The 18,441-nt window shown below is 28.6% G+C and overlaps 1 protein-coding gene across 14 annotated transcripts in view; it reads right to left on the bottom strand.

Moving 5' to 3' along the window:
- Positions 1 to 992: 992 nt before the first annotated feature.
- The window catches only part of LOC107437002 (latrophilin Cirl), a 271,860-nt gene continuing 254,411 nt past the window's right edge, over positions 993 to 18,441 (bottom strand). For 7 of the 14 annotated variants that reach the window (XM_087157642.1, XM_087157644.1, XM_087157650.1 and 4 more), the window contains 17 exons: positions 18,146 to 18,347; positions 17,508 to 17,614; positions 16,688 to 16,942; positions 15,639 to 15,785; positions 14,444 to 14,547; positions 13,408 to 13,599; positions 12,686 to 12,866; positions 12,090 to 12,245; positions 11,680 to 11,873; positions 10,918 to 10,967; positions 10,691 to 10,802; positions 9,827 to 9,930; positions 8,755 to 9,145; positions 7,857 to 8,129; positions 6,770 to 6,913; positions 4,937 to 5,009; positions 993 to 3,293 (listed from right to left, as the gene is read on the bottom strand). In XM_087157642.1, the coding sequence (XP_087013768.1) occupies positions 2,566 to 3,293; positions 4,937 to 5,009; positions 6,770 to 6,913; positions 7,857 to 8,129; positions 8,755 to 9,145; positions 9,827 to 9,930; positions 10,691 to 10,802; positions 10,918 to 10,967; positions 11,680 to 11,873; positions 12,090 to 12,245; positions 12,686 to 12,866; positions 13,408 to 13,599; positions 14,444 to 14,547; positions 15,639 to 15,785; positions 16,688 to 16,942; positions 17,508 to 17,614; positions 18,146 to 18,347 (3,413 nt within the window). In that variant the 3' untranslated portion in view covers positions 993 to 2,565. Of the gene's footprint in view, positions 3,294 to 4,936; positions 5,010 to 6,747; positions 6,914 to 7,856; positions 8,130 to 8,754; positions 9,146 to 9,826; positions 9,931 to 10,690; positions 10,803 to 10,917; positions 10,968 to 11,679; positions 11,874 to 12,089; positions 12,246 to 12,685; positions 12,867 to 13,407; positions 13,600 to 14,443; positions 14,548 to 15,638; positions 15,786 to 16,687; positions 16,943 to 17,507; positions 17,615 to 18,145; positions 18,348 to 18,441 lie in introns of all 14 variants that reach the window. The other 7 variants (XM_087157643.1, XM_087157651.1, XM_087157647.1 and 4 more) reach the window with 2 other exon arrangements.

Here is an 18,441-nt window from a genome sequence, read left to right as displayed (position 1 = left end):
GCAGTTTTTCAAATTTAATCCTTGCAATGCCATTATTCTAATTATATATTTAAGCATTCTGCGATATAGTTCTTGCAGTACATTACGACAACTTTAATTTTATAACTTTACACTAATTTTTGTTAAATTTTGTTGTGATTAATTTTTAAAAGAATTATTATTTAATGAAAATATATTCTGTCCATCTTATTTTTTGTTTCGATGAAAAAATAAAATTCTATCAAAAATATTTCAAAAAGTATATGTACTTTTTGAAAGAATTTTATTATTATTTTTATTTCTTTATTATTATTATTACTTTATTTGATATAATTCAAAAGTTTAGTTAACTATATTTTATTTGACATGCATGAAAATCCACATTAGATCTTTATTTAACTATAACATAGTATTTGAAAATATTTCTTTTGTCTTTTAATCATTTTTTTGTTTCTTCCTGCAATCAAGTCAGAATTGTTTATTACATCCCTCTGTAGTCCCGTACGTACTTTAATTTGTCAAATTTGGATATAATTTTTTCCTCTATTTAATATTAACGTATTGGTGTGTTGTATACTTTTTTCTTCTAATTTTTGACGGGGATTCTGAAATTACATATTAATGGCGGTTTTTACAAAACACCCTGCCTGTTTATTTTGCATATACTAATTTAGATACACCTTATAAATAATGAGTCAGTGGAAATTAAATCAAAAACATGGTATGTTTAGTTCAGGAAAAAGGTTAGTAAATTTTTTTACTAGCTATGTATTGACGGTTATATTGTATGTCCCTTTTTCAAGGACAGACAAGTCTTCAGACACAAGTCTTTCAAGGACAGACTTTCTCAAGTTACAGGCTTCTAATTCTTTGAATTTAACGATTGCCACTCATTCATCTCTATTTCAACTAAATTTTTTCAATACTACAGTTTTGATTTAATGGCCACTTATTGACTGTACTTAATACATTACTGATTTAAATGCAAGTATAAATAATGAAAACAAAGGAAATAGATTTTAAAATTTATTAGCTCTGACACAATATGAACAGCTTCCATATAACCTTAGAAAAACATAATTACAATGATAGCAATTAAAACGATGAAATCAAAGCAATTTGTATAAACAACAGTCCAAAATAATGGAAAACACATACAACCTCCAAATTTTTTTTTCTTGGACTGCAGAAACACAAACACAGCATATTGAACACGGTACAGAAAAACTCTGTGTATCACATATAAACATTGAAATGAATGCACAAGTAAAGGAACATGTTTTACATCACTTAAAAAAGGTTTCATTTTTTTTTTCTCCCACTGGGAAAAATATCCTCAAAATATGAATGTTTTTAGACTATAACACAACATTGGGAAATGGGGGGTTTAAGTCTCTCTCTTTAAAAAAAAGTAACAGAAAGATCACCAGTTTGTAAATGAAAATACATTTTCGATGAGATACGTATATATAGAGAAAATGATATAAAATGAGAACCTACAATGATTAATCTATATTTCCAGTTTGTAAAATAAAGAAATGTAAGCAAGAAATAAGTTTCTTCTAGAAAAATTTCTATGAATTTAATAAAATTTGTAATCATTAAAATGCCATCTGACATTAGGTAATTTTCTGTAAAAATTCTTCAAAATAATAAATTGTAAGAATATAATCAATGTTACTTTTTCCTTAAACTAATTATTCGTAATTCAGAAAAAAATTATTGAATTTTAACACTTTATCTACCACACAGACTGAAAGTCATTTTATTAGTTAAAAGCCTAGTTGGGCATTTAAAAAAAAAATATTGAATTGCAATGAGAAAATTGTCATGAGAGACTTGACAATCTAACAGTTAAAAAAAATAATAACTTACTCTATAAAGTACCAAACTTTAGTAGCCTAATTACTTTTCCTTGGTAGATAAAGTGTTAAATAAAAAGAAGTACATCAAATAGAACAACAACTAATGGCACAATAAATTAAATATTTTAAATTTTGAATCTAGTACTACTTAAAAAGAAATATCTATCACAATCAGGAAAAGCATAGTTGAATTGCAATTCCTTTAATTGAATCATAATTAAATTAAGACATCCAGCAAAAACAGAAATAGTAATCTTGAGTACATCACATACTCTATTTTTTTCCTTCGTTTTTATTAAAAAAAATCAACATAAAAATCAAGCCGGACTAGGCCCTGTACGACTAGCTGCCCTGGATGCAAAGCCGTAACTAGCGAAGCAAAATTAACTTGAAAAAAAATTATATAAGTTCTTCAAAATTCAGTTTTTTTTCCAGCACTTCTCGTGATTGACTAATTGTGTAAAATAAATATATTCTATTTATTATTATTCCATTGAGCTTTGAGTTATTAGCTGCGATGTAAAAGCTCAGCAGTTTTCAGAAAGTTCATATGCAGCAATGCAAAAAGCTCGGCAGGCAAGACTCTTTTTTTTTCACCATCTGTCCAGCATTGTTCCTAGTTACGGCAAAGCAAACGTATGCTCTCTTCCCTTTAATAAATGCCGCCACACACGAATACTTTTCATTTTTTATATACAAATAAATATATACAAGCTGATTATCAACAGTAAGTACTGAGATTGTAATGCGGACATTCCGGTTGCACACGACTGACCACTTTCTCCCCATCAAGCACAGCCATCACAACCGTGTTGTCAACGGGACAACGCAGCAAGTCCGGGAGATTCCATTCGTTCTCTTCGGTTGTTGGTGGCTGTTGTTGCTGTTGCACTTGATTGCCACCTCTCTCAATGTCATTTTGAATGTGGTCCTGTTCAACAACCACAGTAGAAATATTGTCTGCTTTTGTGTCGTCGACAGAACGCCTGTGGTTTCTGTGCCGCCGGCGGTGCTTGTCTGGGGAGTGACGTCTTCCAGTACCGTAATCCCCGTGACCGGGGTGACGAGGCAAAATCAAAAGTGGTCTCTGGTCATAACCGTAGCTGGATGATGAATGTTGGCTAACATCAGATCGGTAGCAATACTCGCCAGCGAGAGACCTTGGATGTCCAGAATATCCGTAATCACCATCGACACTTTCGTAGATGTGTTCAGTGAAAGGGCCGTATAAGTCACCAGTTCCCAAATACTGTCGATCCAGCCGACGTTGCCACTCGTAAGGCAGCCAAACTTTACATGGAGATTCTTGATGATTTATTCCTGGTCCATTATTTTGGGAATACACCTCAGCAGCTTTTTGTAGTCCGTAAACTTGCTGGGGAACTTTAGCTATTTCAGCCGTATGGTTCTCCTGTATTGGGCTGCTGATTGATGTGGTATATAGGGGACCTAACAATAAAAAGAAGAAATTAATTTCAAAAACTACTACACAGTTAATTGAAATAAATATTGCATTTAAAACTTGATTATAAGTTTTAAAAACAGTAATACAGTATTGTGTACTGTGCGCAGAAAAAAAGGACTACTCTGAATAAATTTTGATTGGATCTTTGCATTCTAGGACTAAATCTTGACCTCTTCATTACTTCTACATATGAGAACCTTCGCTCCTTAGCTTCCAAAAACACGCTCTACGGAAATTTATAGCTTTACCCTCAGTGAAACATTCATGGACGTTTAAGCTTTCTGGGGATTCCAATAGATGCAGAACATATAGGTTAACTTCGATTGACAGTCTGCATAAACAGAGATGGTTTTTGAAAAATGATGCTAAATCTGCGTGCCGGAAAGCGTAAGTAATTTTAAATATTATATAATTCAGTTATTTTGAAATTGACATTTTGTTCTTTTGGCTTAGTAGTTTTGTGATCTGTATGAAGCTTTTAAATTTATATTTACTTTATATTTAAAAACAATGCAGTCAAGAACATGCAGGTTACATATGAATATGGCGAAATTTATGACAACTTAATAATATTTTAATGAGTATTTTGATTGTTTTATATTAAGGCAGTGCTGCTGTTGGGAGGGAAAATGCCGTTCCTCAAAATAATTGGTTTGCTGTAGTAAAAAAAAAAAAAAGATTGAAGTTTTGAAAAAATTTCAAGCTTATTTTTTTGTATCATTCTTATTTACTAAGTGAAAAAAAATTTCTTGGAAAAAATTTTCTCACTCTGACAGAAGTGCCAATTGTACTAATCATGTTCGAAAGCGCAAGAGAGCTTTCAAATCCGACCGTCGATGGGCTGTCGCGCCACTGAGTTTAGTTTTATTTAGTTAAACCTGAAGTGAAAATTACTAGCCCTCTGCCAGTATAATTCATATTTTGTTTATCATTATTGTGACTTATGGCTGTAAAATAGAAATTTGGAACTGTAAAATATTTTTTGCTATATTCTTTTATACTTCAGTAGTAATGCACCTCAAATATGCTAATTACGATATTTTAGGTTGCGAAATCAGACACAAAAATTCATATTCTCTGAATAAACACACCTTTTTTACCCACGAATTTGGATTTCTGACTCCCAAAATATAGGGGGTTGACGTAATCTGTGAAATACAGTCTCAACAGTTTGGTAAGGTGAGTGGTCTTAAGTTTTCACCTTTTGCTGTTAATTTTACTTTCTGCATATTTTGCCATATTTCGTGAACTTTTTAGGTGAATCAGAAAATGCTAACACACAATTGTAAAACACCTTTATCAAAGGATAATTTCATGCAATAAATTATTATTAGTTTAACATTTTTTTTATTATGTTATTTAATAATATCCGAAAAAATTATGAATTGTAAAGTATACAATATTTTACATCATATTTAAGAACGTCATTTTACATAGCAAAAGAAATTATTTAAAACATAAATTGGCAGAATAGTTCCTGAACAACTAGAAGTTTTAAAAAACTGATTGACGGCGTGTGTATAAGTTATCCCGATAAACTTGATAGAATAAAATCAAAAGTGAGTTATACAACATAAGAAAGATTAATTAATAACTAGAAAAATAATAATTTTAGTTATATCCATACCTAGTGTTGTGGAAGTAAGGTTGACAGAGCAATTTCCTTGTTTGTGGGGGCTTTCGATGTCCTGACATACCTCCTACAATAAAAAAGAATAATTTAGAAATCTCATTTTAATTAAATATAAATTTTTAGTAGTTAGCATATGTTATTAACACATTCATCACTTATGACGTACATAGAAGTTATGATTTTTTTCACTAAGAATTCATCTTATCTCAATACTATAACTTCTAAGAAATTTTTGTACAAATGTAAATTTGTTTATCACTACATTTTGTTTAAATTTTTTTTTATATACAAGGCAGCTTTTTTTTTACAGCTAGCAAAATAATTTATCGTTTCCTCTTGTAAGCAATAGATAAAATTCGCACCTTAAAAATGATGATTGTGTTAAGCATTCCATTCATTAGTAAAAAACATTAATGTAAAATCAAAATGAAAAAGCACAAGATGCAATAGTATGAGTATCATTTGAGGTTAGTAAATTCTTGCATTTTCACAACCAAGCAAGTGGCAATCTATTTATTTATTTGTTTAAATCAAAAGATTTGTATAATAGTGTGAATTTTTAAATTTAAATAAACATTTTTCTAAAATATTACAAATAATTTCATCCATTTTAAAGGAAATTTTGCTATAAACCTGATATTTCTCAGTAAACAGTACTGTTTAAGACTTAATTAAGAAATATTAGAACCCTAGATGAAATATTTATTCAATTTCAATAAAAAATTATGTGGTTCAAATCAATTTTTTAGTACAAGATTTATTTTTAAACTGCTGAAGTATGTGTTCATGTTTAGGTGTGTTATGTTACTAAAATCTTTTCTTTATACCATAGTTTATTAGTTACTTTATTTTTATGCACAAGTAAAACAATTAAATATTGTCTTTTTGATTTTCTACTAAATACATTATATGCTTAAAAAATTAAAAATTATTATTAATGCATGAATTTAGATTTAAATGTTTTAGCTTTGTGCACAAAATTTCTGATAAATATTTGACTGGTGTGAGATAAACAATTATAAAATAGGCAAATATATATTTTCTTCAAAAAAATTTACAACTTTTTAAACTGGTAAACTGGATAAATTTGTTAAATTTCTATGATAGTAGTATAATGTACAAATAAAAACAATTTTCATGAAGTATTAAGGGAAAAAAACATGTTTAGCCCAAGGTATCTGACCAGCAGGTTTGGAAAGGGAATAGTTAGGCTATTAAAAAGAAAAGATAACAAAGATACAAAGTCTCAAAGAAAAATAAATATTATAAAAATAAATGCAAAGTAACAATTTCATGCAGCAGCCCTAAAGAGGGAAAAAAAACTGAAAGTAAAATACACTGAAGATCTTATAATTTTAAGTTCTTAACTGGGAATGAATTTATGTCTAAATTGTTTACTGCTATATTTAATTTTATTAAATGACAAGCTTAAAAAACAAATTCCATCTTTTATTATTAAGTTCTGAAGTTATTAAAATAGTTTTTAAAAATTTATTTTACATTAATTATATTTCAATTACGGAATTAAAGACTTTGCATAAAATGAAAATTTTTTTACTAAGAAAATGAATTCTTACAAGCAGCAGTTTTGCTTAAAAATTGACAGTCATATTTCAATTTTCTAAAAAATAAAAAAATTAACTTAAAAGTTATTTTTAATTATGAAATTAATTGGAAGAAAAGAAAGGAAATCAAAGCTCAGCCGATGTAAGGGAGGTCATAAAGCGAAAATGAACAAAACTTAAAAGTATTGGTCAAATTGCATGCATGGAAGACACATGCTGTCTAGGGTGCAGGAAAAATACCTGAGGGACTATGAGTGCATACAGAGAGGGGAGGGCAGGGGTTACCCACACTGTGTTGGCCAGGGGAGCCAGGGCTCAGAGCTGCTGGTGGCGGAAGATTTCCTTTGGAGCGGTTTAGAGAACCGAGGAAGCGGCAATCACCTAGGCGTTCAAGTTCAGGCTGGATCTGTAAATAAGAAAGGTTTTGTTTATTAAAGTCTATTTAGATAACTTATTGCAAAAAAAAATTATACTATTTTAAATTTTGTTTTATTAAAAAATTTATTCTGGAGAAGAAAGGAAGCAGAGGAATGATGTTTAGCATCAAGAATGCATGTGCAATTTGATGAGGGGGGAAAAAAGAGAGAGAAAAGAAATTAAAATAAACTATGAACATAGTTTTTAGTTTTAGGAGTTCCCTTTTCTTATGACCAAATCATGTGTAGACAAGCAAAAAAATTCTAAACATGCTTTTTATCATCTATATGAAAATTTCACTGACTTGAGATATTTACTGATATTATATGTAAAATACAAGGTCATTCACTGATAAAAAATTAGAGATATTGATGGCATTGCTCGAAAATTTAAGCAAATTTTTGACAAAGCTTTGCTTGTAGAATTTTTGAACACAGCGTGTTTTGAAGATAGTTTAGCATTATACGTTTGACTGCATTTAGATTTTTAAAAATATCTTTCTCTTTTGATAATTTACATTAAGAGAATTTTTAAACATCATTGAAATATATATTCAGCTGGTTAAACAATAGTAAAATAGATGAATACAGGCTTGGATGATGTCTGTTTCGATTTGTCTGTTTTAAGATAAAAGCAAATTTAAGAAGATCTAAAAACAGACAAATGCACAAGATTTATCCAAAATAACTAACCCCATGAATTTATTGCTTTACTTTTTTGAGAAAAAAATTCACATAAATTCTTAAAGTTATCAAGCATTATTTCTCCAAAACACAATGAGAAAAGATAAATCAAAAACTAGAATATAAAATTGTGAAGGAAAAGACTCTTAGAAGCAAGGAGGAAAAACAATTAGCTTAAAAACAAACATATGGACATTAATAATTTGTTTCCAGAGATTTAAATTTAAAGCTTCTGAAATGAACATTTACCTTTTCATCAGTGATGCAGTAAAAAATTAATATAAATATTCCTTGGCAGGAGTTAAGGACAGTAAAAGTATAGGCAAGACCAATTGTTTCCTGGTGTAGATACAAGAGGCCGGTAGTCCAAGTTAGTCCTAGTATCAGCATGAGTAAAACTGCACGTCGAATATGTATTTTAATCTTAGACAACTTAGCTTCCTCTTTTCCTTTAATAGTTGTAGTTATACTGGAATGATGACAAAGTATACAGCTGGCAACACAAAGAAATACCATTCCACCCTGAAAATAATTGCAGAAAATGAGTATAATACAGAAGAACCATTTAGTTCATTATACACCACAAAATAACATATTTGAGAAAAGAAATGTTATGTTACTAAAATGTTGCTTATGAAGCTTAAATTTTGCCAACTTTAATTATATAAACATAGCAATCGTAACATAAAAAATATAGTTTATACACAAAATATTGTTTTTAAATTTTGTACATAATTGTTATATAATTTGAATATAAAAATTTAATGAAGTTCTTAATATTTAAAGACAATCTTTCATGTTATTTATATTTAATGAAACAAATTACATAAACATAGTTCATAAAAGTTAATTCTTTAAAAATTGAATCATTGCTTTAAACAGTGTTTTATAATTGTAAATCATAAAACATTGTATTATAAATGTTAATGATTGTAATCAATTGTTTGAAATATATTTTGAGACAGAGAAATATTGTTTCAAATTACACAGTGTAATAAGAAATCATTTACGATTTTGTTTCCTATTTTACATCACATCAAAATTTTATGAAAGATTTTTATAATAGAAATAAAAATAACAATGTAATATTAAAACAACTCTGCAGTAATTTTGTACTTGATTTTTTTGTCAATATTATAGCACTTACAAAGTAGATGCCAACTGCTGGTCCAATGAAGCTGAATATGAAGAAGTTGTCAGATCGAAGCCAGCACAGACGTTCAGTTCCCAAACTTTTGCAATCTACAATAGCAGCTATGCTGACAATAACAGCTGGCACGCAATAGGCGAGACCATAGTACCAGGCCCATCGAGATTTCTGTGGTTGTGATATGTCTGCTAGCTCTACATACAGTTGAAAACACTCCAGGAAGGCCCAACAGATGGTAGCTAAGAGTAGATAGTCCAGAACAGCTGCTAATATTGCGCACAGAATCGGTTCCCACGTTTGTTCGACACCAGCAACCAGCACGATTTCGGTTAGGAGTAAACATACAAATATATTGCGGTGAACTGTGACAGCATCACCGTTCAAGCTCCTAAAATAGAATAATGAAATTGTAAACATCATTTATAATCCAATATATGAGGTCTATCTCAGGTACTTATTTATCTTTATATTAGGTACTTATTTATATCAGGTACTTAGTTTTTATTTTTATAAGAAAATATACAGGTTTTTATTGTATTTAATTCATAAGATATTATTTACAACAGTACTGTTTTTTATATAAAATTTTACTACTTATTATATTTTACTACTTAATTATTGTTACATTAAAAATTATTGAATGTTGTATTAAGATTTGTTGCAGAAAAAAAATATATATTTATTTGTCAAGGTAGATAAATACACTTTATGAAAAATAACTTTAATTTTAAATATACTTTTAATTTTAAATATTTTTTTAAACTTATAATAAAAATTATTTAGAAAACTATTAAATTAATAATATTTTAAAAATATTAAGACCCCAATTTAAAAAACAACATTGTAGACCCACAAAACAATGCAGGTTTTTATGAAATAACAAACAATTTAAACAAGGAATATTGCAAGTGAAGATAATTCTAAACTTAAATATTAAATTTTTTAAGTGACACTTATCAATATAATGAATTTGGTATATTACTTTTATTTAAACACACTTTATTTATTGTTATTATGCAGAATGTAAGCGTATATTAGTGCTAAAATAATGTAAATGACTATCACTAACCTTAATAGAAATATTGGTATGATCGTCACAATTAGACAGATGATGCAAATAACGCACCCTACAGTGATTGTCACATGCAAAATATCTTGAGGAACTGGTACTTCCTAAAAGAAAACGTAAGAATTATAAACTTTTTCACAAAATTCATTTATATAGAAAATATTTCTATAAAGCCACAGTTAATCATAAGATTGAAAATGCTATTTTCTTAACATTACAGATTAAAATTTCATACATGGAATTTTTTTAATTTTGTGTTATTAATTAATATACATATGTAATTAAAACTGTATTATATGGCAAAAATAACAAAATAAAAAAAATTATTAAAAAAAATTCGTTTGGATTCTACTTATATATTCTACTTTATTAATAATAAATATAAACAATTCCTTAAACCTAATAGCAAAGCTTATTTAATGTAACTTATGATTGAAAGGCCAGCAAAAACAATAATTTTTTTTTCACAGATGAAATTCTTATACCCAGCTTTCCTTTCGTCTGCAATTGTTTACAGCTGGGTACTCAACAATTTTTTCTATATTTCTCACAAGATAACAGTGTACAGTTATCTTGTGGTTTCCAGATACACATGAAATGTATTATCTGGAAACCTGAATACTTTTGAAAGTGTAACTTAGAACAAATCATTAAGATTCTCAAAGCTCTACTGTTATTAAATCTGAAATTTTAGAGCACTTTAAATTTAGCACTTCATATTTAAATGCTTGAAACAATTTTTAAAATTTTAAACCCCTTACTAAGTATTTAAAACTTTATGCATAAGATGAATACTACATACACAAAACTTTGAGAAAATTTAAATATTTTAATGAAAATATACTTTCAAAAAAAATCACATACTTTTACATCAGTCACTTCCATGACTACAGCAAAGTTAGTCAAGTGGTTGCAAGCACACGAAGTGTGTGTAGCATTTGTGGATTGGACCCAGCAGCCAGCATTAGACCATTCTCTGCAAATTGTAAAAAAAAGTTTACTTTTGTGGGAAATAAAGGAATAAAAAATTTTATGCCGCTGTAATGAAATGGTGACAGTTATAGAGAGAATATTAAAACAAATAAACATACCTCGTGTCAAAATCCCAGAAGACACACATTGGATTGGTCATATTTTCTTCCTACAATCGAATAAACATTTAGTTTAAATACAATTGAAGAAATTAAATTAATACTTAAGTTTCAACGTTTGCTAATTCTTGGTAGCAGAGCAGAAATTCTCTAGAGCGGCAGCTAGTGCTGCAGATTATTTTTCAATCAAAAGTTATTTAAAAAAAAAAAAAGTTTGTTGAGAGGAGAAGAAAAACATTTTTTTGTACCTAAACTTCACTAATAAATATCCATTTGAATCACTTTTGTACCTAAACTTCACTTCTGTTACAGTTTCTTAAAATTATTTGTTTAGCAATCTGCAGGTACTAAAGCTAAAGAAAATTGAATTGATGATTTTTCAAAAAGTTTACTTTTTATAATAAACTGAAATTTTGGACAAAATTAAGAAATTAAAATATATATACACTTATTTTTAAAAACTTTGATTGTTTGGTTCTACGCTACAGCATAGTAATTTTATTCTTCAGAAATAGTAGTGCATAAAAATATGAATTAATTTAGCATGAATTTTTAAGAATTTTTTTATCTACATTATATGTGCAAATTTTTGAATGCATGTAATTTTTACAATAATAGAATATGATGGTGGATCACAGACAAAAGGCATGAAGTGCAGCAGGTTGACTTTGTAAATTCTGCTACCAGGTACTAATATATTTACTAATTATCTAAAATATGAATTTTCAACTAAATAATACTAAAAATAAACCCCATTCTTACTTCTAAATGTCTGAAAGTAACTATCACTGGTTGAGACAGCCTTGTCATTCCAGGTTTTCCAATTGATGCTGCTATAACTTTAGAGTTTATACGCCAACTAGAATTCCCTTTTCCACTTCGAAAAGAATACCCTGGTTCTGGTTTCAAAAGATTTCCAATTCCACTGTATACTACAAATACTACTTTTGCAAGACCTAAAATATGCACATTAAAATAATCATTAGTACTAATAACTTCCTGATAAAAAATATAATAATTTCAGAACAAAGAAATTGACAAATGAATAGTATCCATTTGAAAATTGAGAAGAAGTTATTGAATAATTAGTTAGTGAATTATTTAATAAATTTATTTAATGACATATTGAATGTGAATTTAATAAGAAAAATACATTAAAGTGTGTTTTTTACCATGCTTTGAAACATCTAATAAAGTTTGTGCTGGCAAAACAAGAGTGTCGTCCATACGTATCCATGCAGTTTCGCCTGTTTCACCTCGAAAATCATTTATTACTGGAAACTGAACTGCATTTGTCGTTCTAGCATTCACTACTTGAACTGATAACACTGAAAATATAGTAATAATAATTTAGTAATAATTAATAATAATGTTATTAAATAAATTAAAATGTTAATAAATAAGGTGATCAACTATCAAATGATTAACGGATAAAATCTGAATTTTTGGTGCATATATCATAAAATGTTGAACAAAGATGATTAAAAATAAAATGAATTGTAAGCACTCTCTTAAATAAGAATTGAAAATGTTTGCATACTAATATTAAATTTTTTAAATCTTAACTTAGCTGTAATAACTAAGTAATTTATTTAGAAAATAAATGTATTATTACATAAACTAATATTAAAGTAAATGGGTAGGGGTAATAATTCTAATTAAATTAGTATGCAACAGGAAAAAATTTGATTAACAGACAAGTACATGCTAAAAAGATATAAAAACTAAACTATGAAATAATTATTACAGGAAAAAGTAGAAAACTTACAAATATTGGCTTCGGCTAGTGTGAAGGAGTCTTCAATACCAGATGAATGAGCCAATAGCATTGCACTTTCTTCTAACCCATCCAATAGAGATGAAGTTACTCTACGACGATCATTAATAGGAAGATCATTCCATGCATTCTGCCCATCTTTCAACAGGTTGCTGATTGTTTCCACAAGTGACTATGCAAGAAATATACATAAGATTATTATTTTATTTTAATAGAGGAATCAATAATTTTTTGTAAGGTAGTGAAACTGCTTGTTCATAAGCAAAAAGTGATGGAAAATGCGACATGTCACAGAACAATTAAAAGTTCTGCAGAACAAATTATGTTAAGAGTAGAACTATTTACATCCACCTCCCCGTAGAACAATTAATGTGATGAATTATATATTTTTTGACATTTTAACTTGATTAATTTTCTTTATTTTCTGATTAGTTTTCGAAATAAAATTATTTATTGTTACAAAAAATGAAAAACATGCATAATTGTCAAAAGTCACATTCCAAAACATAAGATATAATTTTTATCCTAGGATTACCATATTGGTATGCATGTTTTTACTTTTATATAATGTCAAGCACTTAATAGCTTTCACGCATTATAGAATTTTTACTCTTTAACAATTTCTGTTTTTAAGTTTAACCATTACATTATTTTATTACAATGTAAAAAATTATATAATTATATTTAATTATTATAAAAAAAATAGAAAATACCTGCAACAGTTCTCTTAAAACATGATAACGATGCCACAAATCATGGAAGTTGTCCATCCCATTAATAGCTCTAGATAAGGTCTGCTGAATGACTTCTGCAATATCTTTAAGATCATCCGCATACAAAGGCTTAATGTAAGTCATCAGAGCCAGTTCAGTTGCTACATTGTTGATGGACTCTCCATTTTCCATCTATTTATAGAAGAATACAGATTAATAAAATATACATTAATGGATATAAACTACAGTGGAGCATCGTTTATACGACGCCGAAGGGACCACCGAAAAACGTCATATAAACGATAACGTCGTATAATCGATTTTTACTTCTAAAACTGAAACTAACTCTGTTTTCAGTTAATTTTAATGTTTAACGTGTTGATTTACATAAATTTCTAAATTAGACAAAGCAAAACAAACAAATAACCAAAGAAGAAAAATTGCAGTGAGCAATTTGTATGTATGTTACCTTTAATTATATTTTCTTGCTATTAGTCTACAATGCTTTGAATAGCGAGTTGAACTTACTGCTTTCTATAATGCAATTTTAGATTTCTAATCACGGTCAAATCTAATGGCTGAAGCGCACTTGTGCAATTTGTAGGAAAAAAGAGAGCTTTTACATTTTCCAAAATAATTAGTATCGATGGGTGCGCTGGACATTGGTCGATAAATAGCAAAATGTTTCGTTTTTGCCTCCTCATAACATTGTCTAGTTTTTTCAGTCATCTAGTAAAAATTACGGTCGTCATCCAAGCATTCTTGTTGGCACCCGTTTCTGTATCATTCATGTTGGCAAATTCCGCCCTTTTTTAAAATACACAAGAAAAAATAAAAAATTAAATAAGCGTGAACAAAATCTAAAAACCGACGTATAACCGATTCTGCGCGTCGTATAAACGATATATTTTTACATTAAAATGAATAGGAATGATTTGGGACCACACTAAAACGTCGTATAAATGTAAACGTCGTATAAGTGATCGTCGTATAAACGATGCTCCACTGTATTTCGTAATGTAAGAGTTTTACTTACTCTCTTTTTCAAACTCACAACCCAACCAGATCTGCACTCTTTTAAATCAGGGTAGGGCGTCAACCATCGGACTGGATCACTTGCACACTGCCACCTTGCTAGACCTAAATAAATATACATATATACGTTAGCAATAAACATTTAAATTGAAAGACTCAATTGGGTACTGTTGACTTTGTTTTATTTAAGTCACATACGACTACGCAATAACTTCATGAACAGTGTATGAACTAAATTTGAGTGTTAGTTAATGTTTTTTCCGCCCCTGGTGACTTGTCTGAAAGTAGTAGCAGGGAAATTTGAGTACAATATGCAGCATGGCTCAACATTCGGGGAAAGGGGAGACAAGTAATAAAAATAAACCTGTGACTATCCTGCTCATTAAATTTTACCAGCATAAAACAAAATAAGTAGTTTTATATGAAAGGAGTGTATGCAAAAGAGACATTCACAAGAGATTTATTGAAAAAGAGGGCATCAATGGGCTGATGTAATTAATGTACTTGTAAATGTTACATAAATAAGAAAAAATTTAAATTATACATGAAATTACAACTTTCATTTTCACTTTTAAATGAGAGTGGTGTGTTGTTTCTTAATATGAATTGTGTTGAATGCAAAATTTAAGGAGACAAAAGCAGCTTTACTGTGTTAAAAACAAACATTACATTGGAAAAAAGTGTTATAAAATAAAAATAAGAATCGATTACCACTAATGTTTGCCTGCAGAAATTACACCTCTGAGGAAATTACCCCAAATAATTTATCAACGTAAACTAAAACTGCTAATTTTAATGACTAAATCAAAAATAACAATAAATACTCAAGTAGAATAAGGAAATGAATACAAAAGAGAAAAACTAATCAAAGTTAAAATTAAATTTATACAATATTCATATTTAAAAAAATTGAAAGTTTTATAAAGAAATGCAATGAAATACGGAAAATTTATGTAAATATTTTAGATTTAGGTAGATAATTTTAAAAATGGTGCAAAATGTTTGTTTCTTTAAACTATATAATATGCAATATTATTTCTTTTCAGAACTTCAAAGTTACTATTCAGATTAAGAATATTTTAATTAAGTAAAGATTTATATAGATAATAATTTTAATTGAAACATCTTCAAATAAACAAAGACCTGAAACATCTTCGTGAAATAATAATAAAGAAACAAAAAGAAAAGTGTATTACCAGTGGCACCTCCAGGACATCTGTGAATAGCTTGTGTGCCAGCTTTAGTCCAATTCCATTGAATATCACTCATTAAAACAGGAGGACAATGATTGGGTGGAATGGTTGGTATACTTGTTGTTTTAGGACTTGTCGTAGGCATTTCAGCTGCAATAATAATTACAAATATATTTTATATAATGTATCAATCAAAATGCATTGTTTAAAATTATTTCATTATTTTGTATTAATTTAGGTCAAAAAACATATTTAACATTTTAATAATTAATGTTTTTGAAATATTACACGAAACACTGGTATCTTTATCTAAGTTAAAGGAAAATTAACAGGACTCACTACTAAATAATTTTTTAAATGTGCACTTATTGAGATCTAAGAAACATATTCCAGAAAATTAAAAAAATTTCAAATTTATCCTTGAAATTTCCTTAATGTACAAAATCAGTTATTGATACATTTTTGAATATGAATAAAAAAAATTTTAAAACTGCTTTTTTTGGAATTTTACATTTCAATAGAAATATTCTGATAATCTAGCAGATTTTTTTAATTAACTATTGTACTATTTTCATATTTAAAAAATACTAAAATAGATATATAATTAAAGCAACAGAAATATTATATAAAAAGCTGGTGCATCAAAGGGTTAAAAAGCTTTGGAACTAAATTGTTTAACTTCTAAAGTGGGTAAAAAAGTGCAATTATCAAGAAGTAATTAAAACAAAATTATAAAAATTGAAAAATTATATAAAAAAAGGAGGAAAAGACTAATAATAAGGTAAGAGGGACTTTTGTTATGAAAAATGCAAAATTACAAAAGAATTTAAAAATTGCAAATGTAACTGTTTAGTTAACTTTTTAAAAAAAATCAATATCTGTCTTTGCTTTTAACTTTATTTTTACTTGTCTATTTGAACAGTTAAAATGAATAAATACATTTAATACCAAATTAAAGCAATAAATGACTACTTAAAAAATTGCAATAGAAAAAGGAAAAAAAAGTCAGAATATAGAACACAATGAAAAATCAGTATAACATGCATGCATACTTGTCGATTTTGCTGTAGAAGTGACTAGGCTAAAGTTCTCTTGGGGGTATTTAACAGATGTGGTGGCGGTGGTTGTTGTGGATGTAGTACTGCTGGAACTAGATGGTGATGTGATTGGTGCAATCTCACTAATTTCACTAGATGTCTCCAGCACTGCACTCACTGTAGTGTCGGGTGGTGCTAGATCTATATCTCCTGGAGCTGAATTGTTTCCTAGAATTGCTGATTTTCTAGTTGTGCTTGTAAAAAAGGAAGCTGAAAAGAAAGAGAAGTTAAATTAGCATTTTCTGAACTGCTTGGTAAAGAAAGACTTTGTAATGAACCAGAAATGCTTTCATTATAAGAAAAAAAACTATATATAAATAAGTTCTAATAAGAAAGGAAAGCTTTGGCATTTTTATTGTATTGAATTAAGGAAGGAATTGAAATTTTTTCACCTTATGATCAGAGATGTTGTAAGAATAAATCATGTCTGCATTTATTTAATCTTAAAACATGAGAATAGAGTGTTATCAATTTACTAAAATTTTTACGCCTTTCTATGCCATTAATAAACATTTAATATTCATGGAGAATTCCAAAGAAAAAAGAAAGAAATCCCATACATATAAATTCTAAATAAAGCACTTCATTATTTACAACTGCATCATATATTCTCAAACTCGTTCACAAACATTTTATGCCTTACTATATAGAAGATTTCTACAGAAAAGGACTTAAAAAATTTAAACTAAATTCTATGCGCAATCTTAGACTTTAAATAGTTGTGGTGCTATAGCACTGCAAAGTATACAAAAACTATTAGATAAAGTATACTTACGAGAAACACACTGATACTGAACTTCTAAGTATTTTAAGGTACCCGGACATGGATCACCAAATATAGAACTTGAAACACGAATACCACAGTTCTGCTTTTGACTACATCTGAAAAAATTCAATTATATTTTTTGTCAAGTTGGTAGAAGAGCAAGTAAATAGGCACATAATAACCTAAACTAATCTTTTTTATGTTATTTCCTTATCTAATTTCTCTTTCTCAGCTTATTATTCTAAATTAAACTCATTCTCACATGTTATTATTCTCATTCGTTCTACATTTAGATTAAAGTATGCAGTAGAATTAACATTTTAAGTTTTTCCCTTAACCGAAAGTGAGAACTGGAGTATTCCCCCGAAATATTTAATGGACCAATTGTAATTACTAATGTTTCCCCTTTCCAAGCGACGTAACATATCATAGGGACAAACTTGTGTTACTTTCCCTAAGATTTCAATTTCAACTCAAGCAATACCAATTTTAGTGCACGATTTGAAGCTCCGCCAATCCTGAAAAGTGTTAAAATAAAGAGCATTTCCGAGTCATCTGCGTGCTACAACACACATACACAGCCATGGCTATTATAATAAATATATATGTATGAAACTAAAATTGAAAAAAATATATATATATTTTACCTGTCTTGCATGATTAGGAAAGACTTGTAAGACATGCAGTTGACTCTCCAGTCAACATGTCCATCATCATTGCACATACTTATACTGAAGCGCCCATAGTTGGCTCGGATTAATCGAATTACTTTGCCTTCATCACAATCAACGTTGAGCTCGTTGCCTTCACAGGAATGGGTAGTTTTGGAATGCAGGCGATCTGCTTTTGCTAGAAATCAAAATTTAATTTTGAGTTTTCAATTTCACATTTTAAAGCCATAAACATAATAATGTGGCTAAAGAAGAGTAGCATAAGAAAATTA

The sequence above is a fragment of the Parasteatoda tepidariorum genome, chromosome 2 (genome assembly GCF_982258835.1).
Source record: "Parasteatoda tepidariorum strain Cologne lab strain chromosome 2, Ptep-v5.0, whole genome shotgun sequence".
In the NCBI taxonomy this organism is placed as follows: Eukaryota; Metazoa; Arthropoda; class Arachnida; order Araneae; family Theridiidae; genus Parasteatoda; species Parasteatoda tepidariorum.
Note: the sequence above shows the minus strand (reverse complement) of the source record. Positions and strands in the feature narration are given on the sequence as shown.